Raw genomic sequence first — 25,530 nt, 5'->3', positions numbered from 1 at the left:
CAGCAGTGTAACTTCCAGAAGGGATCTGAGAAAGGATCCTTTCCTGTTCTTTATTTTCCGTAATCGGAGAGTCTGCAGCTGGCAGCTTCTGGAGGACACAGCCCCGTGGGCTACTGGTGCTAATCTTAGAATGGCATGTTCAGTGCTTCCTGAGCCCTGGCCCTGCACCCCCACCCGCAGGAGCCGCCAGTACAGGACACCCATGGAACCGTGCTGGCCTCCCAGCTCGGATCAAAGAAAGGGAGCTGTGTTTTCAGACTGAAATTAAAAGAAAAAGAAAGAAAGGAAAAATTCACCCCGAAAAACAAGAGGTCAGGGAGGCCAAGAGGAAGTTCAGTGTCTTTTCTGTGTAAAGGCAAGGGGCTGTGAAAGAAGCTCTTGGAAAAAAATGGGCTACGAGGGAGGCAGCCCTTCTGCCACAGACACTGAGCACTTGCAGCTCCTTAGTTTCAACTGAATCCTTACTTCAGGTGTCCATTCTGCCATGCCCAGGTATCCTGGGAGCTGGTATGATGAGCCTCCCAGTCCATCCTTCCTTCTCGAGGTTCATTCTTTGCTCCTTCCTCTTTCCAGCCTGCCCTCCCTTCACACCAGGGAGACACAGCCTGCATTGCAGAACTGGCCTCCCTCCCCACTTAGTCCAGCCATCATTTTTCATGTGCAGCAGGTTGCCCTGCTGATCTGCTTACTCACTCCTTCTTCCATTCCATTATCTGCCACTTTCCCTGCCTTTCACTCCAATGAAAGGTGAAAAGCTGAGGGGAAGGTGCGTGAAGGTCATTGGGATGAGACAGCTTGATATGACTTCCTTGGGTACAGGAAAGCTATTCCAAAGTGTATGGTTAGTTTAACAGGGAATGGCAGACACCTACAGGAGCTTGTGGGTCTGGAAAAAGACGATTACGTTTACTGGGAGCATTTATTTACAGGTCTCTGAGAAAGGGAAAGGCCCTTTCCCACTATGCAAACTGGCCTTATCCGCACTGCTCTCTACCAGGCATTTCATACTAGAGACTGCTGCAAGCTGTGGGTGATGAGATGATCCTTAATGCAGCGTCCTTGATTTGCTTCTAGACTAGAAACTGTGAGTCTAAATAAATCCCTTCCTTAATATGATTTCAAGTTTCCACAGCTCTTTCTTCAGCCCTTGTAGCATGGTTGCCCAAAGGAAGTGGTCCATGCATGGGCCAGACTGGTGTTTTGAGGGCCTTTCACCTCCAGTGATGCTGAAGGAGTGGTTGTGTTCACAAGACAGCAGGTCCCTCCCCAGGCAGAACAGTGTCAAGGGAGAGGGAAAGGCTCTGCTGGAGGCTTTGCAGAAACAGAAATGTATTCCTCTAGCAACAGCCTTTGGGGAAACTTCCTGACGGAGAAGCAGAAGGGCATTGAGGCAGTGGGGTGAGAAGTGTGGTGCTGGTCATGGGCTCGTGGTGGTGGTACAGGGATCAGAGGTGTGAGCTTCCTTACTGATGGTTCGTAACCTGGTTTCCTGTTCTGAGGTTTCCACCTCTAACAAAACCAGGATTGTTATTTCTGGTTGGAAGAACAATTGTTGGTTAGTTATTCTCAGTTCCCCTGGTTTGGTTTCCCTGGCATCAGATACCAGAGATGAAGAACAAAGGTTTCCTTTCATCAGCTGTGATTTCAAGGCTTTCTACTCAAATTGCTCAATAGACACATAGCAAAGAAAACAAGGTAAATGTGGGATGACACCAGGGCAGTGTGATGTGGGAAGAGCTGCCTCATCCAGACTCCAGCACAAGCCTTCTGCTTCTCAGCCTGCTGTCGACCCAGGGGAGGGGAAGCTTCTCTCAGCCATGGTATTTCCTCCTTCCCCCCCCACCCGCCTGAGTATTTCACTGCCAAAAAAGCAGAACAGCATGGGACACATCTCCAAGCAGATGTTGGCTTGCTGTGAGGACTGGGAATGGCTTCTCACAGCAGAACCAGCAGAAAAGCAAGGCTGATGGTGACCAGGGCAGTAAAAAGGGTATGAGAGGGCTGAGGAGGTGTATGGGAATGTACCTTACTGCCCTGCTCCATCTGCTCACTGCAAGGGTAAGAGGGACAGACACTTGGCTTGAAACACCTGGTTTGCTTCCATTGAAAAGTACTGAGTGTAGGCTCTTCGGCTGGAGCTGAAAGGCTCTGCGTGAATTACTGATTTTCTGGGATATTTGAAAATGCTGCTAAATCCTGTCTTCCAAAACCTCTTGCTCTCAGGCTGGGTGATTGATGCCAGATGTTAGGAACTCTGGTTCAAGTCCCTTCTTACTTTTAAACTTTGTAACACATGCACAGGCTTGCTTTTCCCAGCCTTCACTCATAACTTCTTGTTCCTGGTTTGTCAGAACAGGCCAGCAGAGACCAACTCAGAGGTGGACAAGTCGGCATCACCCTCAGTGGCTCAGCTAGCAGGGAAGTTCAAAGAGCAAGCAGCCAATATCCCTGGAAAAGAGGTAAGGTGCTCTGCAGCCACCAGCAGGAAACTGAGTGGGAAGTTAATCACTTATCTCTTCCTGCTGGAGCATCAATGATCTGAGCATGAATCCACCTTGATTTTGAATCTGTGCAGAGGACTCATCTCTCTGTGCCATGCAAGCTGTGGCAGTATCTTCCATGCATTGCCGACTGGTGGTTGAGTATTTTGGTAGAGCCATGTCTTGGGACGGACACTAACTGAGATACTGCAAAGCTTGGTAGGGTGCACAGATTTACCCAGCAGCAGCAGACAGCAGTGCATGCATGTGGGCTGGCTTTTGTGGGCAGACAGCAGCAATGAGTAATGAAATAGCCAATGTTGATGGAAAAAGAAAGCAAACAGCAAGATTATGCAGTGTAGCAGCCAGTGGCACGTCGTCAGCACCTCGTTCACAAAAGAGGGTTTCCTCCTCCTTACACCTCCAGGTAATTACTTCTGTGTGAGTCTGAGAGAAAGCTGCCTCTTTACTCACCTTCACTGCCTCTTCCCAACGATGTTTCGGACTCTGTGCCTATCTCTATCATGCTGAAGCTTTATTTTAATGAAATCCCACTACTCCAGGCAATCCCTCACACGCTGACTTTCACCACCTAAGCCAAACACTAGAATACCTCTCTTAGGAAGAAAGGAAAGCCAGGGTTATTTATGAAAGGAGGTTGACATTTTCAGAGAGCCTCCTGTATCATTATGCCTTTTTCTTTTAGAAGCATAAATGTTTGCTGGTGGCCCTTCTCAGGCAATGTGTGCCCTTTAGAAACTGAACTGCTCCCTTCTGCCACTCAGATCCCAGGCTGGCCTAAGGGTATCCTCCCTGTCACCCCTTCTGTCTTTGGCTGGATGCAGTGGTGACCTCTGTCCTGCAGGGCTGGCATTCCATCATCTATCAGAGTTTTGCACTCCCAGGATGGGAATAGCCAATCTTTTCCCAAGCACTGTTTTTTTCTCTCTGGTAGCCAGCACACCACTCCATCCGTCCCATTAAAATGATTTCCTCTTTTGAAGGTATGGGATTCAATTGCACTAAGTCCCTCATCCTTCAGAAGGCAGAAAGTTCCCAGACCTCTCTTGTGTTATCTGCAGACCTCTTCTGCTCCCAAGCCAGGGCAGCGTGGAGGGGCCTCACAGTTCAGGGAAACTCATTTTCTCCAGAGACAGAGGAGGACAGAGTTTCCTGTCTTTTCTCTCCAAGCCATCTGTCACTTCCCCACCGGCTTTCTCAAGCTGGTTTCAGATTAATGGCCCAGTGGATGGTCTTTAACCCTTGCTTGGCCCATGCCAGCAGAGAGGATCCTGTCAACCAGGGAACCTCTGACACATCTGCTGTGGCACAGCGCAGCATTTCATGGTTGCAGAACCGTCAGGTTTCCATAAGACACATTTTTACTTCCTAGCATGACACGAGGATAAGGGCAGGGCTGCCCTTAGCTGCTTAGAAATGCAGCAGTGCCATGGCTGGGTGCAGCACCTCCAGAATTTAAGTGACATCTAGTGCACAGGTCCTCCAAGACAACCAACTCTACAGAGGGTAAAGATGCCATAATCCAACTTTTCACATGCCAGCCTGTGAGAAGGCAGCAAAATTATCCAGATGCTTTATTCTAGATATTATCCAAGATCCACAGTATTAGCCAGTTATTTTGGTTTGTTTTTTTTTTTACACATGAAAAGTATGTTAACAGCTTGGCAAGAGACTGCAAACCTGGCATGAAAATGGAGACAGTTGAGCTTCAAGACCAGAGCAATAGTTACGTGCTATGCATCTCTTCCTAGGGAGCTCTCTTGTCGTTCTGAGAGTCCAAGGACATTCAGAAGGAATCAATGTCCCTGCCATTAAGTTGCCTTGTTCCTTCTCCCCTAGAGAATCTGTTTCTTAGTCAAATTTAAGGTTACAGCTGAGGCCTTGTCCCTGTGAGCTGCTTTTCTTCATTCAAGAGAAACGAATGGGGCTGAAATTCTGAAAAAGTCGGAATTTCCCTTTTTTTCCCTAAAATGTATCAGATGCAGAATAGGAAATCATGAACCAGGTAGGCAGCTGGGACTCACTGAAAGGAAATCCTGGTAAAAACAGGAAAGAGAACAGTCACAACCTGTTCCAGTGTGAAGGGGTTTCTAGCAGGATGCTTTGCAGATGAAGTTTCTGGGAAGGCTTCACAGCTTAGAAGAGTGTCTGTTGCATCAAGAAAAAGATACAGGCTACTCTTCCAATACTAAGACTGGGCTCCAGATGCTACAAGCACCCCCATGTGCTAATACCACCTTGTGCTGCCTTTGGATGACTCATTTGGGCAGGCTGAGCCCTGCCTCCCGAGCAGGTCACTCACACAGCATGCCCTTTGGTGCTTGAATTTCACTTCCTTTTTAAGAAACCTGATTTCCCTGCTGCTGAGTTGGTTGTTTTCTTCTCTTAGGTGCCACCACACAAGCCAACTCGGAGGAAACCACCCTGCTCCCTTCCCTTGTATTCCCACAAAACTGAGACAAGTGACAATGATGAGCAAGTGAGTATCAGTTTAATAGGGGGACAAGGTCTTTCCTCTCTGCAACCTGTTCTCTCCTGAGACATGAGTTTGGAGGTGGCAGAGAGGTCAGGCTGTGCAGCCAAAGACATCAATCTTGCAACATCAAACCTGCCCCTGCCCTCCCACATGTACTGACTCAGAGTCAGCTCCATGCTGTTCCCTGCTCCTGCAGCATGGATGCTTAGCCCATTTCTGCTGCTTTTGTTTTCACCCTTGGCTCACTGATGGATCCATCCAGTTACCACTGTTCAGGAACCACTGGTATTTATTAGATTTGAGCAGGGAGCACCCATGCTGTTTGTTGCTCATAATGGGGTAATAGTTCTGCTCATGAGATTTTTCCATCCTCAGAAAAGGGGAATGATTAATCCAAAGTGAAGAAGAGGGTTTGTTGGCAATACCCACTGAATACTTCTTTAGGACCCTTGAATGCGCGGGTCCCAGTAAGCTGGCTGCTACTTAGGAAATTTTACACTCAGGCCAGGACTTCTTTGGTCACTTCCATCCTTCTGTGTTTCAGGGTATGAGGTCTACCCACCAAATTTCACGTTGTCACCTGCCCTTAACAAGCAGGTAGTTCTTTGTCCTTCTTATCTGTGAGCTACAGGCTCTTGCTGCCTCCATGCCAAAGGAGTATTAAGTTTTAAAATGCTAGATTCCTTCCTTTTCTGAAAAAAGCAATATGCCCCTTCTGAAAGCAATGCTGTCTCTTTCTGAGACTGCTTCCAGCCTTGTCACAGCTCTACCTTTCCTGCCATTTAGCCCCTTCCTGCTTATACTAATTGGATATCCTTTACCTTGGTTACTCAAGTGGTGGCAGAAAGTCTTTCCTGTCACAGAAAGTTCACAATGTTTGCTGACATTATGGCTTTAAGAGATAGAATTTTAATCTGCCTGATCCTGAAATGATACCAGGGGAAACTGTGCCACAGGCTAGATACCTTAGTGAAGGCAGTGTAGGAGCAGAGCCATCACACATCACCTAACTCAGACACTTCAGACAGCAGCCCTTCTCCCCCAGAGGAATGTATCTGGCTGTAGGATGAAAGGAGAAAGGGGTCAGGAATGAAGAAAAAGAAACTTTTGTGTGAAAACACTACATGAGGCTTCATTTGCTTCCCTACCAGCAGTTTCTGCTTATCTCTTCCAAGTTTTCTGCCTTTATTATATTTCCTGTTTCTCACCTACTTTACTGTGACGTTTTCGTGCATGTTGTTTTGCAGAAGCGGTCGCCAAATGCTTGCCCCATTCCCAAGGTCAAGGTGAAAAGCTCACCCATGATTGAAAAGCTGCAGGTAGGTCCTGGCAGAACCCACATGGCTTCCCCATCAAATTAAAACTGATTGGCATGGGTCACAGCTACTTCCCGTGCAGAGCAGCCACAGGGGAACGGGATGCAGGAGCCAGGGGGTGACAGCCAGGTAAATGGGGCAGTGGCCTCACTGGTGAGGACCCAGTCCCACCATACACAAAGATGAAGGCAGAGCAGGTCTGGTAATGGTAACAAGCATCAGAAGCAGTCCAGTGATCCCCCGGCATGTCCCTGAGCATGTCAGTGCATGGATCAGGATCGTTTTACATGGCTGGGCATGGGCATGGCAGCAGCACTGCTCGAGCAGGGAGCAGGGGCAGGAGCCTCAGTTTAAGTGCAGCTCTTGAGAGAAAGTGAGGGAAACCGTGGCTGAGACTTCCTCCAGCTCTTTCCTGGCAGCAGTGTCACTTGCACTGAGTCCCCTGCACTCCATCGGGGAGCTGGCATCGAGCAGAGGCGGTGACAGTCCTGGCAGTGGGGCGTGTGTTCCGGGCTCTGGCTGTCCCACATGTGTGCCTGGAAGCTCTGCACTGCGCTTCCCTCCTCTGGATTCCCACAGTTACACACAAACACACCCAGCGCTTCCTGCCCTTTTTATGTTTCTGCGGTGCCTGATCTGCGCTGCTGAGGGTGGTTCAGCGCTCCACAGCCTGAAGACAGAGTGCCCTGCCGCTGCCAGCTGCCTGTCCCGGCAGCACGTGTCACTCCAGAGCCTCCTGGCCACCCTGACACAACCTGAGCCTATTCATAGCACTGTCCCTCCTGATGCACCCAAGGACATTTGCCTACAGGAGGGTTTAAATCTTGAAGTGATTGCTGGCTGCTTGTTCAGATTTTCTGCCAGCTCAGCCACTGCAGAGTGTGGTGGCTTGGCTGGGTCACTGGAAAATCCCAAAAGGCCTCAGGATGACAAAAGAATATGTTCTTAGTTCCAGCTGCCAGGGAAGGACAAATGTCCAGTCATAACTGCTGTGCCCAGACTTGTTTGTTGACCATGTCACCAGGAGAAACCCGCAACCAGAAGGTCTGTGACAGCTGAGAGATGTGGCAGGGCAGGGGTTCCCCTGTGTGGTTATCATGTGTAGCACATGCTGCTGTCATGCACGCCCCTAATGGGGGTTTTTCTTTGCAGGCCAATCTGGCTTTTGCTCCGGCTGCTCTGCTGCCGGGAGTGTCTCCCAAAAGCCCTGGGTTGAAAGTCCTGGTTTCTCCGTTCAGCACGCCTCCCTCAACGCCCACCAGCCCAGGGACTCAGTCCCAGCCCAGTGAGACGCCAGTCAGCTTTGATCAGCCCCCAGAAGGCACTCAGCTGCAGTTCTACAACAAGGTAGGAGATGTGTGCTAGGATTTCTCCATTCTATAAGGCTTGTTTATTGCTTGGGGATGAAGAGGAAGAGGAGGCTGAGCCCTCAGTCCTGCTGTAAGAGTATGCATTTGTGGCCAAGAGAGATCTATGCACCGGGTTCCAAAAAGCCTTTTGGTGCAGCTCTGTGGAGTCGCCTCTCTGCCTGCCTCCTCCAGCAGCCTTCCTGGTGGGTGAAGGAGGGGTTGAAGGGGCAGGACCCAGTCACCTCAGCTCAGCAGTACCAGGGTGGCTGGTGGCAGGGAGTGCTGTGAGCAGGTGGTGCCACATGCCAGTGAATGTCTGAGGTGACTGAGGCTCAGTTTAGGGAGCCACACAGAACATGGCAGCTTGTCAGGTGTCACCAGCGTGTTTGGCACTTAAGTGGGGAGCTGTAACCTGCATTCACCATCACCAGCTGGAGTACAGCCTCCTTCCTCAACCACCAAATTGCCCAGAGTAGAAGAAGCTGGGACATCCAATGCTATTTTCCTCTGTTGTGCTTTCCTGCTTTCCAGTACCGCTCTCTTGACTGCTTCAATGTCTGCCTTTCCTGCCTCCCAGGTGCGGACACGAGGATCGATAAAGCGCAGGCCTCCCTCCCGGAGGTTCCGAAGATCTCTGTCCGAGTACGGGGACGGGGAAGATTTAGTGGTCAACTTGTCTTCTCCTGAAAATGGTGCCAGGGAAGATGAGGTCTTTGGGCCCAATGGCAAGACAGAGGAGGCGGAAACAGGGAGCAAAGACCAGAAGAAACAGGCAGGGTCTGATGAGAAGCCAGCATCAAGGAGAGGATCCAGCAGATCAGAGGATGAAGAAAAAGGGAGCAAAGAGCAGAAGAATCAGGCAGAGTCTGATGAGAAGCCCCCATCAAGGAGAGGATCCAGTAGATCAGAAGATGGGGAAAAAAGGGAAAAGCAGGCAGAGGAAATTACTCCTTGCAAGAATAACACAGGGAATACAGAGAAGGAAGAAGTGTGTCATGATGCCCCAGGAGAGGAGAGCTCTCCTCAGCCTCCCTCTGGAAACAGTGAGTTGTGTGAGGGTTCCCAGGGAGAAGAGCAGCAAAGCACTGCCTGTGAACAAGGAAAGGGGGACAAGGAGAAGGAGGAAGCTGAAGGTGAAACAAAGGAGAGCAGTGAGAGCACAGACACACAGAGAACATCAGACACTGAAGAAACAGCACTGGCACCCGAACCGCTGCAGGACGCAGTGGGGTTAGAGACTGCCAGTGAGCCTTCAGTGTCAGCCACGCAGGACCAGGGCACAGCGTAGCTGTGACACACAGGTAAGATGGGCCAGCATGATGGTGGCTCCTAAGACACCTGAGGGTTTTGCTGTTAACAAAAATGGCAACTGTGGCAGAACACAACAACAATTTTGCTGCTCCCCCCATGTCAAAAGCCTCAGATCTCAGGCCTGCAGAGGCTGTGAGGCAGGGTACTCAAAACGACCAGCCCTCCAGCCCTCCTGGGTGGTGTTATAGAGAGGATGGAAAAGAAGCAAAGCTGGTTCTGGATTCAGTATAATGGCGAGGCTCTGCTTACCAGGCACCCTCCTGCATTGCTGTTTTGAAAGCAGTTTGAAAGTACTTGCAGTAAAAAGCACATTTCCCCAGCAGTAACCATGTATACACTGTATCAGTATGATTTCTTACATATACATATTTATATGTGTGCACACGTTGTATGTATACATGTGTACATATATATTCCCTATGTGTTCAGCTTGTTAGCTTTGCCAGCAAACCCGGGGCACACCAGTTTCATGACCAGCTCTGGAAGTGTGCAAGCAGGGGCCTTTGCTACTTGAAATAAAAGGATTTCTGCTGGCTAAAGCAGGACTTGTTCCATGCACTTTCTTGTGTGTTCTGTAACCACTGATAACAGAGCCACAGATGCCTGAGGATGTGTCTCATCCCACCTCAATCACCTCCTCTTCAAATGCTTCCTTGGTTTGGCAAGGAGCAGCTGAAGGAAGGATTCTGGTGCTCAGGCTGCAGCTCACCTTTGCCTCCTAGCACAGAAACCACCAAAGTACCCCCAGGACTTCCCAGTACTGCCTTTGCTTAGACCCATGATTATTTTTCATTATTTCCTTACGTATTTTCCCCTCTCAGAAGGACATATCCAATCAGGGCAGAGGAGACTTAACATGTGGATAGGAGCCATCTAACCCAATCAATGTGGAAGCTACTGGAAAACCTTCAGTGGCAGGAGAGGAGCAGAATGCAGAAATCTCCTGAGGTCCAGACTCATCACAGAGCTGAGTGGCCACTCGCTGCCTCTCTGCTTTGCACCATCATATTTTGGGACGGCTGGAATAAGACACTGTTTGCAATCTCTTCGGAGTTCAAAACTCAGGTGTTGGCTGGCGTTCCTTGGTGATATTTGGGGACTGAGAGACCTGACACCCGCTGTCCTGGAGCCAGCAGCCACCACCACTCATGGTCCTTCTGCTTCTTCATCCTGCTCCAAAATGTCTTTTTCTTCTCCCCTGCATTGGTCTTAGATGAAGTTCATCAGTTACGTACATACATACACGTATGGTGCCTTTTTGGTTGCTTCTTTTAAAGTACTTTGGGCTTTAAAACTTCAGTAAATAATGTTTTAACGATGGGAAACAGTATGTTTTCTCCATATGTGCTGTATGGCAGACAATGTGAACCCTGAACACGGGAAAACTCCTAGAACATGGATCATAAACATACAAAATCCCTTTGGAGTGGGGCTGATCTGTGAAACAGCCACCTGTGGTAGGCTGGTAGGTCTTGTGTGCTTCAGCTTTGGGGTGCTTTAAGTGCAGTGGAAAGTGACAGCCAGCAGACTGTAGGCAAAGAAAAGATCTGCTGAGTAGGTCAACAGGGCAAGTTCTCTTATCTGGTTCTCGCCTCCTGTCCAGATTTATAAGGGCTGCTTGTCCAGTCTTTCTCACTTCCAGACCTTATCCAATCTTTTTTGAAACTTTACTGTCATGAGTGGCCACCAAGAGCCACTCATGACAGAAAGCATCCCAGCTTCCTGGAAACAGCCGATGAATTTTGTGCAGGTCAAAGAAGTAGTCTTAGCTGGCTGAGTTTCCAGTGGCATTGCCTGGCTGAACTGGCAAAGCTCAGGCAGCCAGTCCCTCCTAAGTACTTATGCACTGTACTAGATTGGCATTTACTCTTGGGCTACTAAAAGTCACAGGTTAGCAGTCACTATGATTTCAGTCTGGAGAGTACTTGGGGGAAGGTGGATGTCAGACCCTCACTTGACCAGTTTCCTGACAGCAGTACCTGAAGCTGTGCTGGCTACACTGAACAAAATGTCCACAGTGTGACGTGGACATGTGGACAAGTCTGGGCTCACTGGGCTCCAGTGAGCCAGACTTGTCAAAAGCTGAGGCATCAGCCAGATGTTAGGCATTGTGAATGGTCAGGGTTCAGTGCTTAAACCTGCTGCCAGCCACCTGGTACCCAGCAGCATAGACACGGCTGCAGGGACCAGGGCAGAACATTCTGCTCGTCCTCATCCCTCCCAAAGCTCCTTCTAGCAAACGTGAAGCTGAGCAGGGTCAGAGGCTTGGCTTGTCCCTGCCTCTCTGTAGAGGCACAAGCATTTCACACCACACAGCTCACATCTGTCCTCTGGCAGGCTCTGCAACAAAGCAGTGTTCCAAACCTTTGTGTCTGATATCCCCTTTCTGTTCACTAGCTCTAAAATCTCATGAAGAGGCTCTGTGTGTGCCCTGCCTTTGTTTTTCCCACGTGAAAGCACTGAGGCCACACTTGCTGAGAGCCAGCAGCGCTTGCCCTCCTGCATATCATGGGCTTGTTGGTAAACACGACCTCCACACCCTTTTGAGCCATGCTGTGGAGCACTGTTGTTTTTGAATCCATTTTAATCTGCTTGCTATAGCTTGTATTCCAGGGCAGGCTGCAATCACTGGCTGTCCCCTGTTTCTTCTCTCAGCAGACTGTCCCATCTGGATGTGAGTGGTTGTGCCTTACTGTACGTACAGATATATGTGTGCCTGTTTAGAGAATGTGTATGTGTGTCCCGAGCACGGGAATGGAAATCCGAGGGAGAAACAGAATAAATAAATGGTGGAATAAAAACAAAGCAAAACAAAAATGTATGTGTTTTGTTTCCTCCTAGAAAGATGAAGAAGCTGAGGAAGCATGGGCAGCTGGTAGCAGCAGACAGAACAGGGGTGAGATTTCCACTGGCATTAGGACTTCAACATTTTAATTTGAGAGAGCAACTACTGAGGAATAGGGAGGAATAGGACTTTTTGAAAGTCTGGGATGCAGAGGCATGGAAACATGAGGATGACAGGAAGCATTAGCAGGACAGAGCACATCAAGGACAAGCGGGATTTGAACCAGGAGGGTGCTGTGGGCTCAGAACCCCAAAGGCGATGCCTGTGGCTCCCGTGGGTGCTTGTCCTGCCCGTGGATCAGCCCCGGGAGCGCCCGCGCACACCCGGGATGCGCGGGGACCGAGGGCAGTGGTGCGACACCCGCCCGGCGCCGCCAGGGGGCGCAGCGCACGGCGCGGCCCGGGACGAACCAAAGCCGCGGGGGGGTGGGGGGGAGAGTCCTATTCCCCCGCCTCCCGATCCCCTGGGAGCGAGCTCGCCCGGCTTCCAGCGCCACCGCGGGCGCGGAGTGGGAGTGGGAATGGGAGTTGGAATGGGAAGGCTGGGTTGTTCCTGCGCCCCTCGGATGAGCGCGGGAGCGCGGGGGAAAGGAGCGGAGCGCCGCGGGGGCCGCTGCTCCCCCCGCGGGGACGCGGAATGACCGCTAACGTGCAGAGCCGTAGGGTCGGGGGAAGGACGAGGCCAGGGATTACCCGGGGAAGGGAGGGAGGGGGCGAGCCGGGAGAAATGGCCGCAAGCCCCGCAGTTCGGGAGAGCAGCGATGTGCTCCGCAGCGCTGGGCAAAGCCGCTGGCAGTGCGGTGCTGGCCGGGAAGGACAGACCGACGCAGGTAGCAGACCCGCACAGGCCGTGGCGCGGCAGCCAGGCCGGGAGGAGGCGGGACGGCAGTGAAGTGCCGAGCTGGGAGAGCACCAAGAGAGCGGCTCGTTGGTCTAGGGGTATGATTCTCGCTTCGGGTGCGAGAGGTCCCGGGTTCAAATCCCGGACGAGCCCGCGGAGGAGGGGGCGCGGCGGCGCTCCCTATTTTGCCGCCGCGGGGCCCTGCTGCGGTTTTGCGCCTCAGGCTCCCCCGCAGCGGGGGCGGGGATGGGGCTGGGGCGGCACGGCCCGGGTAGAGCCGCTCGGAACGGAGAGGAGCGGCCCTGCAGCGCCGTCCCGGTGAGGGGGAAGGCGGGGGTCTGCCTGGGAAAAATGGGAGTCGCGACGCCCGGTGCGAGACGAGGAGGAGCGGCCGCTCCCTGGTGAGTTATTAACGCTTTTTCTTGCGCTAAAAAGGAACGAGTGGGTCTCGTTGCTGGTCCCGCGCGTGTCCCTCCGCTTCGCTGCTGCGGAGAAGGAAGAAAATTAAAAGAAAAAAAAAAACTGGGCTCGTCCGGGATTTGAACCCGGGACCTCTCGCACCCTAAGCGAGAATCATACCCCTAGACCAACGAGCCGCCGCGAGAGGCTTTTCCTCTCCCCTTCACAGGAACGCTTCGGTGGCGCCGCGCAGCCGCTGCGCGGGACAGCTCCGGCCCGACCCCATTCCCGCGGCGTTCCCTGTTCCTGAGGGGGCACGCGCGCTGTTCCTGTGGCTGCCGGCGCTCCCCGGGTTCCTGCCCGGCACCGCGGCAGCCCTGTCGCCCCGTGGGTGCAAAAGCTGCTCGTACGTGGCGAGCTATCGACCGCGACAGCCAGACCACAAACCCCAGCGCGATGAGGGGAAATTCGTGGTTCATTTCCATAATTTCAAGCTGTACCGCAGCCAAGTAGTGGCAACGTCACTTTCCTAACTTGCAGATGATGATTTTATGCAGACCTGCTTAAATAGAGAGTCTTTGAACGCTGATGCTGGTCAGGGTAGCGGTCAGTGCTACCTTGGCTTTTGCCTTCGTACAGCAACAGCCACTACACTAATTTTGCCTATATTCCAGTATATTCCAAGAAGTTGGAGAGATGGAGAGAGAGACGGGAAGGCAAATTGCTTCCATTTTATGTGCTTTCTTATGTATCAAGGTTATCAGGAAGACTCGTGACTGAAACTGTTCCTTAGCATCCATTCAGCACTGGAATAGCTCATCATTCCCGTCCTTTTCCATCCTAAGTTTTCCTCAGAACACTTATCCTTGCATAGTGGGTGACCCAAGACATTCTTCTTAATCAAATTATGGAAAAGCTGAGTTATGGAAGACAAGACTGAGAGGGGATCTCATCAATATATATAAATATCTCAAAGGAGGATGGTGCCAGGCTGTTTTCAGCCCAGTGACAGGACAAGGAGCAAAGGCCAGAAACTAAGAAGTTCCGCTCAACATGAGGAAGAACTTCTTTGTGCTAAGGGGCCAGACCACTGGAACAGCAGCCCAGGGAGGGCATGGATTCTCCTGTCCTGGAGACATTTAAACCCCACCTGGACCTTTCTCTGTGTAATCTGCATAGGTGACCCTGCCTTGGCAGAGGGGTTGGGCTGGATGATCTCCAGAGGTCCCTCCAGCCCCAACAACTCTGTGACTCTGTGACAAATAGTTCCCAGACTCTTCAAGGTCAATATGCAATTACTGTGCTGCTGCCAGCTCTTGAGTTTTGAAAAAAAAATCACATTTCTAGTTAACCAAGTAAACATGAATTGGGATTATCCACTAGTCACAGTTTCTCCCAACTTGCAGAAGAAAAATAACGTTGTAATAGACACCCAATGCTTTCTTGTACAAATAGAGCCTTTTTTTTTTTCTTTCTTTCTTTCTCTCTCATGTTCTTCTATTACTAGTTCAAAATTAGTGTTTTGGGTGGGATTTTTTTTCAGGAGTGCATATCTTTGCACACTTAACAGTGTATACTGTACAATTCCTCTAGGATGTACAGAGATGCAGGCTAAAGAGAAAACAGTCAAAACCATTAAAAATGTAAAATCAGTCTGAATATATTTGCTTCTCTACCTGGAAGTTATTACCCCTTTTTTATAACATCAAAATACTGCTTGCTCTCTGTGGCAAGCTACTAGAGGCCTCTCCAAAACAGTAGGAAAACAAAGGTCTGAATTTCTAACATAAACAACAGCCATGAAAAAATGTGTTTAACATCTTCCCCAATGATACACCCAGGTTTAGATATTCCTTTTGTGATAAGCAGAAGCAAAAGAAAAAAAAAAGAAGAAAAGTGTTTTTTCCTTCTGTTGTGAGACTGAATGCTGGTGTTACTGTGTGTGAGAAAGCTCAGAAACGAGTTGAGCAACTCGACAGCAGCCTGCCAGGAGGCTGCTGTGGCCTGAGCAGTCCTGCCCTGTCACTGCTGCTTGCCTCAGGGGGAATGGATTCAGCAGGAAGAGAAGTAACAAATCCCAGCTCTTCATATGCAGACTGAAAAAAATCAGTTTGCCACCAGCTCAGTGAGTTGAATTTCTAAGAAATTTGGTAAATACCAGTGTTGTCACTAGACAGAGTAGAGTTACACAGCTAGAAGGAAGAAGATGCAATATATGTTCCTCAGGACAAATCAAGTTGTCCCAGCACCCTACTTCCTTTCTGGAAGTAGCAGAAGAGAATAATTTGATAATATCTATCTGGATAAAGAATGTTCTGCTGTAAGTAGACCAGAGACTCCACCAGATGTTCTCTGTAGTGAACATCTGTATTAGTACACAACAAACAGGGCAGTCAGGGCTGTTCCTGTGGCAATGTGATCTCAGCTCTGTCGGGGGAGGGAGAGTGTGAGTAAGGGGTACCTGTGGCCCGATCAGGTTTATTAGTACACAAAAAGGGAACATGTGAGCTCTGTGAAGGACAGTCAATTTGAGAACAAGAAAAATGCAATATTAAAAAAAACCCCTTTAGGACTACTGTCTTGGAAAAATTAGAAGGGTGAAGCTTAGAAGGGTGAAGCTTAGAAGGGTGAAGCTCGGCCTGTTCAGAGGAGTGAACATTTTTGAACTGTGCAATACTGCAGGACCTGGAGATAAACAGTGAACTCTGGATGCTGAGGTGCTTCCATGCTGGTAAGAGCACTTCCAGCCACCTGGGAGAGCTGTGAGGTTGGGCAGAGTTTCCATGGGAAAGAAGAGCTCTGAGGAAGTATTGAGGCAAAAAGGGCTTGGAATGAAAAGCTTATCCCTTCCTATCAGTTTCTGCTCCATTTGGAAAGCAGGGATATTGATGAATTGGCTAAAGACCCACCGCCAAGAGAAGTCAAATGAGGTGCCAACCAAACAAGGTGATATTTCCCTGCAATACAAAGAGTTGCCTGTGTTGTTGGTATTTATTCCCAAGCGGTGCCCTGGATTTCTGGTAGTCTGGGTTTCTAGAAAACACATACAACAGTTAGATGAGGAACGTGCTCCAGAGCTTCCCCCTAGGGTATAAATAATGGATGCATAAACTGTTACATTTTAAATCCCATGCGAGCTGTAAGGTGGTGTCTGGAAAAAAAAATAATCTGCCTATGTTTTTGCAGGAGGTTGCTTTGTCATGACCCTCCTCAGCGTGGCACATGGGAGTGGGCCTTTCCTGTGGCCTCTTTCACCTGAAGATGTGATGAGGTGGCCAGAGAGTGGCAGAGAAACTGGTGGCACAGGCATCTGGGAGAGGACCAGCATCCATGGAGCACTGGGCAAGAGCAGAGCACCCCGCAGGCCTCTGGAGGCTCAGGGATGCAGTGAGCAATAGCCTTGAGGTATGACTCAGCTTGTGCAGCTTCTTTAAAATGCATGGTTGGGAAAACACGGCACAACAAAGAGGTTCTCAGAAGCAAGGAGGAAGAGGGAAGGATGAAAGCTTGGTCTCAGGTGGTGTGTAACAGCTGGGAGTCCAGTCAGCAAGCCGAGGGAAATTCCAAGCAGGTATTTTCAGGCGAAAGGCAAAGATGGTTGCGTGACTGGTGCAGCAGGAGAGCTTCGGCAGGAGCCTGTGCTTACAGGCAATGCAGGCCAAAACAGGCTCTCTGAGTTAACAGGGAACAACGGGCAGGACTTCTGTGGAGGCAGGAGGAACCACCACTGTCTGTGCTCAGAGCTCCCAGCAGCGCTCTCCCGCTTCCCTTGGGACAAACCGGCACCATAACAATCACCTGGGGGAACTCAAGGCTGGCACAGGGGTTGGGGCACTAAGTGAGCACTGTGATCTGCTCCTGCTGTCACTGCCCTGTTGGAAACTGGGCCGAGTGATGCACGGCAGGAGACTTCCATAGCTGAGAGTGCTTGGGACACCACACCACACCACACCAGAGTCATCAAACCTCTGTGGTCCTTGAACAGCTCCTGTGGTGTTCTTGACTACGGGAAGCACAACTCCCCTGGAGCGACTGCCGGTTTATTTGCAGATGGGCTCAATGCCAGCTGGGCCCATCGGTACCATGCCTCCAAAGGCATTTGGATAAGCGTCCCGCACTGCAGGGTAGCTGCCGGACAGCGCCAGAGCCCGAGGCAGCCCTGCGAGGAGCGGCTGAGGGAGCTGGGGGGGCTCAGCCTGGAGAACAGGAGGCTCAGGGAGGACCTTTTCACTCTCTACAACTCCCTGAAAGGAGCCAGGTGGGGTTCAGCCTCTTCTCCCAGGGAACCACTGACAGGACAAGGGGACATGGCCTCAAGCTGCACCAGGGGAGGTTCAGGCTGGACATCAGAAGGAATTTTTTTCACAGAAGGGTTGATGAAACACTGGGATGGGCTACCCAGGGGAGGTGCTGGAGAGGTGTTTAAGGAAAGACTGGACGTGCCAGTCAGTGCCGTGCTCTAGCTGATATGGCGGTGTTGGGTCACAGGTTGGGCTCGATGATCTCAGAGGTCTTTTCCAGGCTCACTGAGTGGGTGATTCCGTGATTCAGCGTTTATGTGACGCCCGGGATGCACCGGCCGGCAGCGGCCCCGCAGCGCCCGCGCCCCCCGCTGCACCGCCCGCCGGCCGCGGGGGGGCGCCAGCAACGCGCCCGGCTGGGGGCCGGAACAGCGCGTTCCCTGCTCCCATAGGTTCTCTGGCCTTGACTGATGGCTCCTCTACCCAATCCCCGTGGAGCAGCGGGGCAGGGCGCGGGCGGGGCGAGCGGCGCGCGGGGGGTGTGTGTGATTGACGGCGGCGGCAGCCAATGGGCGGGCGGGGCAGGGGGCGGGGGGCGGGCCCGCGGGGGCCGGGGGCGGACAATGAGGGCGCCGCGGGGAGGTGGCGGCGGCTGGAAGATGGCGGCGGGCGGAGGCAGCGCGGGGCGGCCCTGCGCGGCGTGGCTGCTGATCATCGCCGCCGCCCTCACCGCCGGTGAGTGAGGGACCGAGGGACCGAGGGAGGGCCGGCCGCCGGTTCGGCTCTTTAATCCCGCTCCCGGGGCGGAGGGCGGATCCGCGAGCAGGGCACGGCTGTGCCGTTCGCTGCCCACCCGGTTCGGAGCCGGGTTGGCGGCGGCCGAGGAGCCCCGTCCTCGGCGGGGGAAGGGTCGGTGTGCCGGGGACAAAGCCCCCGGAACCGGCATGGGCAGGGAAGGGGTGCCGCGGTGCCAGGGCAGTGATGCGCGGCGGCCCCGTATCTGCGCTGGTTCCACAGAATCCATTAGCTTGGAAAAGATCCCTGAGATCATCGAGCCCAGCCTGGGACCCAGCACCACCATGGGTTCTTCACTCCGGGGACGCCGGTGGCCTTTGTTGAGAGAGCCACGGGGTGACCGAGGAATGGGGACGCTGGTGTTGTGGTAAATGACTTGATTCGGTCAGTGGCGAAGTATTTGGGTGGAGGGGGAATTATGTCAGTCAGATGATGCGCTTATGACTCGTATAGGTGGAGAGTAAGTGCGGAATCACAGAACAGGTCGGGTTGGAAGGGACCACAGTGGGGTCATCTGGTCCAACCTCCCTGCTCGGGCAGGGTCATCCCAGAGCACATGGCACACGATTGCGTCCAGATGGTTCTGGAATATTTCGAGTGAGGAAATACAAGGCTGTGGAGTGGTAGGAATGGCGGGAGTGATGCTTAAATCTGCTGAGGCTCATGTTCTCAGAGGGCAGAGGGTTCCACACATCAGTTGGACACGACAAGTTGTGCACATTTCCCATGCCAGCTCAGTGTGTGTAGATGCTGGGCGTGGACAGTGAGGGACTAGCCAGTACACATATACCCAGAATATCCAGTGATGGATATTTTGGGTTGGCAGCACTTGCTTAGTGGGTAAAACTTCGTGAAGTACTTCAGTAGGAGACATTAAAGAAGCCTCCTCAGTTCATATGTCTGGAAAACTGTAAAATTGTAAGTCTGTCTGGGAAGAAGTTTATTAAGACACTGTGCTGAGTGGTAAGGAACTTAAAACGTATTTCATAGAATTTTAGAATGGTTTGGGTTGGAACAAACATTAAAGATGATCTTGTTCCAATCCCGCTGCCATGGACAGGGACGTCTTCTGTTAGACCAGATTGTTCAGAGCCCCATCCAACCTGACCTTGAACACGTCCAGGAATGGAGCATCCACAGGTTCCCTGGTCAACCTGTTCCAGTGCTTCCCTACTCTCACAGTGAAGAACTTCCTCCTAATATCTAATTCCTATTAGTATTCCTTTTCCTAAATCTATTTCCAAAGGGCATTGTTTGCATTTAAGATGACTGCATTTTGCAATAAAGAGGTAGAGATTGCTAAGGCTTGCTGTGTATCTTCAGAGACAGTAGAATTAAGTAGGTAGATGTGAAATATGCATAGATTACAGTAAAACTGAGCTCTTTGGAAATACATATGGAGACAAGAGAAGAAGGAATCATATTTCCCCTGACTGCAACAAAAGGTCATAGCTACAGTAATGCTATGGGTAGGTGGGAGTAGTAGATTATTGTAGAAGGCCTGAATTTCTTCCTGTGTTGGCTTCTTCTCTCCTTGCATATCCTTAATCCTCCTGTCTGCTGTGAAAAGCAAGGTTTACATCTCTGCATGGGAATAAGTGATGAGAGTGCAGGCTCTTTACCTCTTGAACTCAAAGGAGTTTGGTGATGGGGAGGAAAAGATGACCTTCCCCAGAGTTTGGGGTGCTAAGGAGTCCTGGGTAATCAGGTCTGTGCATTTCTTCTTGCCTGTGTCATTCTGGCTCCTGATGTTTTTTCCAGGACCCTTTTCCCATCCTTATGCAGGATTTTCACCTCATGAGAGGTTCAGAAATCAAAACCTGCCTTTTTTGGCAAGGGCAGGCGTGGTGTTTGCAGAGGGCTGTAGCTGCTCCCTCGCTCAGATGTAACGTGTAGCTGGGTGATGTGCTGCACACGTGGCTGCCATGCCTCATGCCTGCTCTTCTGCCTCTTCATATGCTGCTTGGCAGGTCTGTTCCTGTGGCCAATAACCTGCAGTGAGACAGGAATATTGCTTAGGGTGCTGTGCTGTGCAGGCCCCGTTAAACACCACAACCTGCTCTGCCAAGCCCGGTTGCTTCACAGCTAAGCACAGATAACACAATTCTAGGCTTATTTTCTTGTGTGCTCCTGCGTGTGTGGGTTAGGAGTTCATCTTGCTTCTTTATGCTCAGTCATCTGAAAACCCAGTTGCTTCATTTACTTGTAAGAATGAAGGATCATTGTCAAATGTGCTGTCTGTGATTTTGTGGACATTTTGTAGCATACGTAGTTAATCTAGGTGTAATCTCTTCTGTGCATGAGTGAGCCTGGAACAACCAGCGAAGAGTATAAAGAAAATGGATTATTTTGCAATTGTGCATTTGTAAGCCATGTAAGTATGACTTAAAGTGGTACCCTGCCTGTGTTTGACATTAGGGTGGTGCCTGATTACTCCTGAAAATCTCAAAAAATGTCTAGATATTTTCTTATTATTCTTTTTGATACCAACAAAGTCTGATCTTTTTTAAAATTTATTTTCTCCTGCTACCCCTTTGATACACACTCATAGAAGTGCACTGTGGGCACAATACACATGGGTCAGTAACAAGCAGAGTATTGAGATGTTAAATAGCTCAAGTGCCTATTACTGCTTGGAACTCACCAGCCCATTTCAGTTGCTGCTTGAAATGTTTCCTGAAAATAACAGTGTAAGTCAGGGTTGCAATGCTCACTTCGTGCTTGTGCCAGGTTTAGTCAGAATTCCTGTATTCACCCCGTCAGAAGCTGTTAGTCCTTTTAAGCTCAGCCCACTGATGCTGCAGGGAGGAAGACTTCCTTGCCTGCAATGCTCAGTGGGTTCTGCAAAGGGAAAAGCTGCATAAACTCCTCTCAGCTCACCTCACTTGCAGCAGCAGCAAGTTGTTTTTGAATATGTTGAAAAGTCTGTACCTTAATGTTTTGGTGATAAAATGAGGTAAAGTGTCCAGATACTTCTTGGCCCCAGCCATCCAACAGTCTCAGCCTCTGTGTAAGTAATAGCATGCGTGGCTGTGTTACTTGTTATCTGAATTAAAACTGATTGTATTAAACAGCAATTCCACTGCCTGTCTGTGGACCCACCTTGTCCAGACTGGTGGTGGATGTCCTGTGTCCCATACAGAGTTGAGATGGAAGACCAAAAAAATGAAACCTAGTATTATAAGGCAGATGTCTTGTACTGTTTGTTTTGAAAGATTTTGGTCTGAGTGGTTTCTAAAGACTTATTTTTCTGGAGAAGTGCCATATAGATAGATCATCATCAGGTCATCTATCCAAAGCTTATTATTAGCAGCCATAGTGGGAGTTCTCCAAGTGTGATATGATGTGATGTGGTTTGATCGTGTGTGGCATACATTGCTCTTTCCGCCACCTGCATGTAATCAACAAAATAAACAGCCTTGTATGCAAGAAAATACATTTTTTGAGCTACTGAATGCAAACTCAGGATATCCTAGGAATACATCAGAAAGCTGGAAGCTCTGGGTGTGACAACATTTACCTCCTTATGGCATATATCCTTTTTTTTGTTGTTGTGTGTGGTTTGTTTGTCTTTATTACTTTGCTGGTCTGGGTTAGTGGAACCCCACAAGAAGTGATTAGCACAATGGAGAGGATGTGAACGTCTTGTATAAGAGAGTGCTGTGCCGGGAGAGGACAAGAAGTTCTGAACTGGCTTTGCTGCTAGCAAAGAGACTTGGGGAACTTTTAACTGCAGTGATTCAGTGTTATCTCCAAGAGCAGTCATGTGGAAAAGCAAGTGTTTACTCAGATTAGGGTTTAGCAATAAGCAGTACCCATAGCACAGAAGATGTGGCAATCCACCTTAAGCCAGGGTTAACATCAGTATTTTTTGCTGAGCAGGTTGAAATACAGTTTTTCCTCCCAATCTGTTTTATCTTTAAAGGGCCATTCTGTTACTTGTCCTGAATAAGCCTTTTTTATTTTTTTTTTTTACTTGAAAATGTTTATATGAGATTTGTATTTGTATTGGTACTCATTTTTGGCTGAGACAGAGTTAATTTTCCTTGTAGCTTGGAACTTGTCCTAAGTTTTGGACTTGTGGTGAAAAGAGCCTTGACCACGGTGTTTTGCATTGGTTACACCTCCCAAGGCCTTTTTTGTTTGTCACCCCTCCCTGATAGCATTTGGGCTGGGAGTGCACGAGGGGTTGGGAGGGCACCACAGAAGTCGTGGTCAGCAATAAAAGCTGGGAAAAGAAGGAGGAAGGGGGCTGTTTGGAATTACAGCATTTGTCTTCCAAGGCACTGTTACACCTGACAGAGCCCTGCTTTCCTGGAGATGGTAAGCACCTGCCTGCTGATGGAAGCAGTGGGTGATGGCTTGTGCTCTCCCTATTAAACTGTCTTTATCTCAGCCCTCGAGTTTTCTCACTTTTACACTCCCAGCTCTGTCCCTGATTGCAGCAGGGGGAGCGAGCGAGGGGCTGTGCAGGGCTGAGCTGCCTGCTGGGGTTAGCCCACAGTCCTTGTATATTGTTCCCTTTGGCTGCTGTGCCTTTCAGCTTCTGCATTTTTATGTATCTGTTGAGCTGGCACTTTCCACTCGGTGCTGCTGCTAGGTTTTGGCTTAAAGTGCATTAGGAAAACAGGAAGGCTGTGGTTGTTCTTGTGAACTCTCTTTCCTCCAACCCTGCAGAAAAAGATGCTTTGTGGTGCATTTACTGATGTTTTACACACATGGTGTTAAGGGGCACGAAGGGAACTTGCCCTGAAACACTGGTTATACCCTACCCTTCAGTGTTTCCAGTCAGACTGAGATGCTGATCCCTAAAGGAAGGTTAAGCTCTGGGCAGTGTAGCAGTTGTCAGTGGTGGCTGTTGGCACTTTCACTTCATGAGATGGAGGTAAATCAGGGCAGGTCATCTCCAGGTGGGTGAAATGGCCAGTGCTGGAGGCGTTTAGAGTTGGCTGCAAGCCACCTGTTATTCAGTAACTTGTTTTTGTAACATGTGCAAGTGAAAGGTGGTGAACAGGGCTCCCTCTTGGTGATAAATTCCATAAAGCTGTATGTGCAGGAGGAGTTCTGAAATCTGGTTACTATGTCTTGATGTTTTCAGATCAAGGTCTTGCAGGATCTTGATGCTTTCACTGTGGAAGGTGTTGAGATGATGGCTGCACGGAGATGCTTCTTACCCTGCTGCTTGACAAAGTCAGGTGTGGATGAAGGCGCTGCTCCAGTCCAAGGATGGCTCTGCAAATGACCACATGTGTAAACTGGGAAAGTGATGTAGAGTGTGCTGCTAGGGAGGCCATAAATACTTCGCCAAAGAGAAGCATTCCTGGGAAGAACCAGCTGAATCAGGTCCTGCTTGGTCCTTTCTAACCCTCCTCAGTTGTACAAAACAGTATACAGTGGACTGGGCTAGGGTGTTGGTCTGGTTTAAAAGAAAACAATGGTGAAAGGGCTGTTTTGAACACAGATTAGTTCCTGATCAGATTCATCTCATTCTGAGTGTGCATGTGAGCTATTTAAATTGGCACCACCACTGACAAATTCCTGTGAAACAACGCTTTGAAATATTTAGCATGGGCTTTTCCTTTTGGTTTTGTGGTTGTGCTGCTGCAGGTTATAGCCGGTTGTGAGTTTGCTCAGCAATTCAGTTAGCAAGTAAGTGTGAGATTGCTGCAAGCTTGGTGCCAGAGCTGGCTGCAGGCATTCAGCAGTCCATGGATCACTAAGGAATATGGTCCTCCAAGGGCTTTGGATTTGCTTGAACTGCTGAAGTAAGTCTCTAGTCACACCAGAACAGATTGGCTGCATGAATACCCTGTTAGCTGAGGAGGGTAATCACTTGGATGACTTAATTTCATCTATCTCTTTTCTTCTTGCTCAGTTAGGTAGTGGGATTTTATTGAATAGGTTGTAATCAAGTCTCTCTGTACACAGGAAAAAATCCTGTGCTCACCTTTCAGGCTGGTGGAAATAGCAATACTTTGCAAGAGATGGACACAATTCTGGTTCAGGAATGATGACAGGTGGGAGTGACTGTTCATGGAATGCTACTAATACCTTGGATGGTTCAAAGTGCAGCTTTTGCAGATGTTTCTTGGTGTGTGTAGCTATGTTGTCACTGAGTTGGTTGCAGCTTTGTGGATTGATTATTGTAAAAGGGTCGCAAAAAGGGCAGCTTCTTATGTCTGATATGTAGGCTCTGCACTGTAGCTCCTCATGAAATCAATGTATGCACATACTAAATTCTACTGCCTAGTTTGTTTTGGAAATTGGTAGTTCCCATGCTGCTAATGATAGATTCTGTCAAAAAGATGCTGCATGCCATCAACAGTTGGCAACATGACTGGTATTTTTAACATAGTTTCACATGAGATAGTATTAATAACCAAAAAAAAAGAAAAAAAGCATGGAGAGGAGCTTTTGTTCCAGCCAGCAATATGTCAGTCTCTACTGTCCACTCCATGGGGATTGGGCTTTGCTGCTGTTTGGTTGTGTTTTTTGTCTACAACTTCTGATCCTTAATACTCTCATCTCCTTAGTAGTTGTGACGGTTTTAGTAGATTGCTATAGCAATTTTAGGAAATGCTTGTGATGGTGGGATGCTTTTTAATTCTCTCTGCCATGTGTTGAGCATATCTACCCAGCTTCTCTCAGTTCTTTAGTTAAGCCACTATTTGTGGGAAAAACCTGGTGTATTTCAAGGAGACTTTTCTGTCTTTTCTGCCTTTTTGTAATCTTAGTTCCCATTTTCTGGAATCTTTCCTTGTGCCCAGAAAATAATGTGCTGTGTTTGTTAGTGACTCTGTTAGTACTGCAAGATTAGATGTAGAATAGCTGCCATCAGCTGTTCCAGTTACCCTTTGCACTTTGAACAACATAACTTGCCTGCTGAGTTCTCCACTCTTTTGGTTTGGCTTTGTCAACAAGAACTGTTTACTTGGATTTGAGCACTTGTAAACTTACTTGGGCATGGAAGGAAAACCACTTCAGGGCTGTTGAACAGAAAAATGTGATGTGTGGTTTGGAAAGTACCTGAGCTCCTGATTTGTGTCCCAGCCTGCAGCATAGGCAGGGAAGTATTGCTTTGTGATCCCCAGGGAAAAGTACTAGAAGCAACTAGAAGTTACTTGCCTCAAGACTAAATATCTGCCCAAACCTGATGTATGACTGATCCTGTAATAGAGGTATGAGGCCATGCAGCTACACCGCTTACTTGTTCATGGTTTTCAGCACCTTTACAAGCATCTCTGTTTTATGAGATGAGAGAGTGATACAGCAGGGAAATTATCTCCTCAGGACTGAACAAGAAATCTGTGGCCTGTCTGGCAAGGGAGCTCAGGCATCCTTGGGTGTTTCTCATGCTTGTTCTTCATTTCTGGTTTCTTTCTGTGCTTTGAAAGTAAATCTCAGCATAGGTTCTTTTGCCTGCTCCTTGGCAGAACAATGAGCAGCTTTGCGTCATA

General features: G+C 49.5%; 2 protein-coding genes and 2 non-coding genes across 15 annotated transcripts in view; 3 read left to right on the top strand and 1 right to left on the bottom strand.

Annotated features, from left to right (window-relative positions):
- The window catches only part of RCSD1 (RCSD domain containing 1), a 37,021-nt gene extending 27,008 nt beyond the window's left edge, over positions 1 to 10,013 (top strand). For 5 of the 9 annotated variants that reach the window (XM_048294875.1, XM_048294869.1, XM_048294867.1 and 2 more), the window contains 6 exons: positions 2,352 to 2,459; positions 4,891 to 4,980; positions 6,225 to 6,296; positions 7,446 to 7,640; positions 8,220 to 8,943; positions 9,775 to 10,013. In XM_048294875.1, the coding sequence (XP_048150832.1) occupies positions 2,352 to 2,459; positions 4,891 to 4,980; positions 6,225 to 6,296; positions 7,446 to 7,640; positions 8,220 to 8,930 (1,176 nt within the window). In that variant the 3' untranslated portion in view covers positions 8,931 to 8,943; positions 9,775 to 10,013. Of the gene's footprint in view, positions 1 to 1,461; positions 2,059 to 2,351; positions 2,460 to 4,890; positions 4,981 to 6,224; positions 6,297 to 7,242; positions 7,338 to 7,445; positions 7,641 to 8,219 lie in introns of those variants that run through there. The other 4 variants (XM_048294872.1, XM_048294873.1, XM_048294871.1 and 1 more) reach the window with 4 other exon arrangements.
- A 2,706-nt stretch (positions 10,014 to 12,719) lies between these two features.
- Positions 12,720 to 12,791, top strand: TRNAP-CGG. Its single transcript has one exon. It is a non-coding gene; the product is annotated as a tRNA-Pro (tRNA).
- A 371-nt stretch (positions 12,792 to 13,162) lies between these two features.
- On the bottom strand, positions 13,163 to 13,234 carry TRNAP-AGG. The gene has a single exon. It is a non-coding gene; the product is annotated as a tRNA-Pro (tRNA).
- A 4,671-nt stretch (positions 13,235 to 17,905) lies between these two features.
- Positions 17,906 to 25,530, top strand: part of MPZL1 (myelin protein zero like 1) — a 33,483-nt gene continuing 25,858 nt past the window's right edge. Inside the window, exon 1 of one of the 4 annotated variants that reach the window (XM_048293945.1) lies at positions 17,906 to 18,013. In XM_048293945.1, the coding sequence (XP_048149902.1) occupies positions 17,938 to 18,013 (76 nt within the window). In that variant the 5' untranslated portion in view covers positions 17,906 to 17,937. Of the gene's footprint in view, positions 18,014 to 18,207; positions 18,441 to 23,326; positions 23,417 to 23,815; positions 23,839 to 25,530 lie in introns of those variants that run through there. The other 3 variants (XM_048293948.1, XM_048293949.1, XM_048293950.1) reach the window with 3 other exon arrangements.

Source organism: Corvus hawaiiensis, chromosome 2 (genome assembly GCF_020740725.1).
Source record: "Corvus hawaiiensis isolate bCorHaw1 chromosome 2, bCorHaw1.pri.cur, whole genome shotgun sequence".
Classification (NCBI taxonomy): Eukaryota; Metazoa; Chordata; class Aves; order Passeriformes; family Corvidae; genus Corvus; species Corvus hawaiiensis.
Note: the sequence above shows the minus strand (reverse complement) of the source record. Positions and strands in the feature narration are given on the sequence as shown.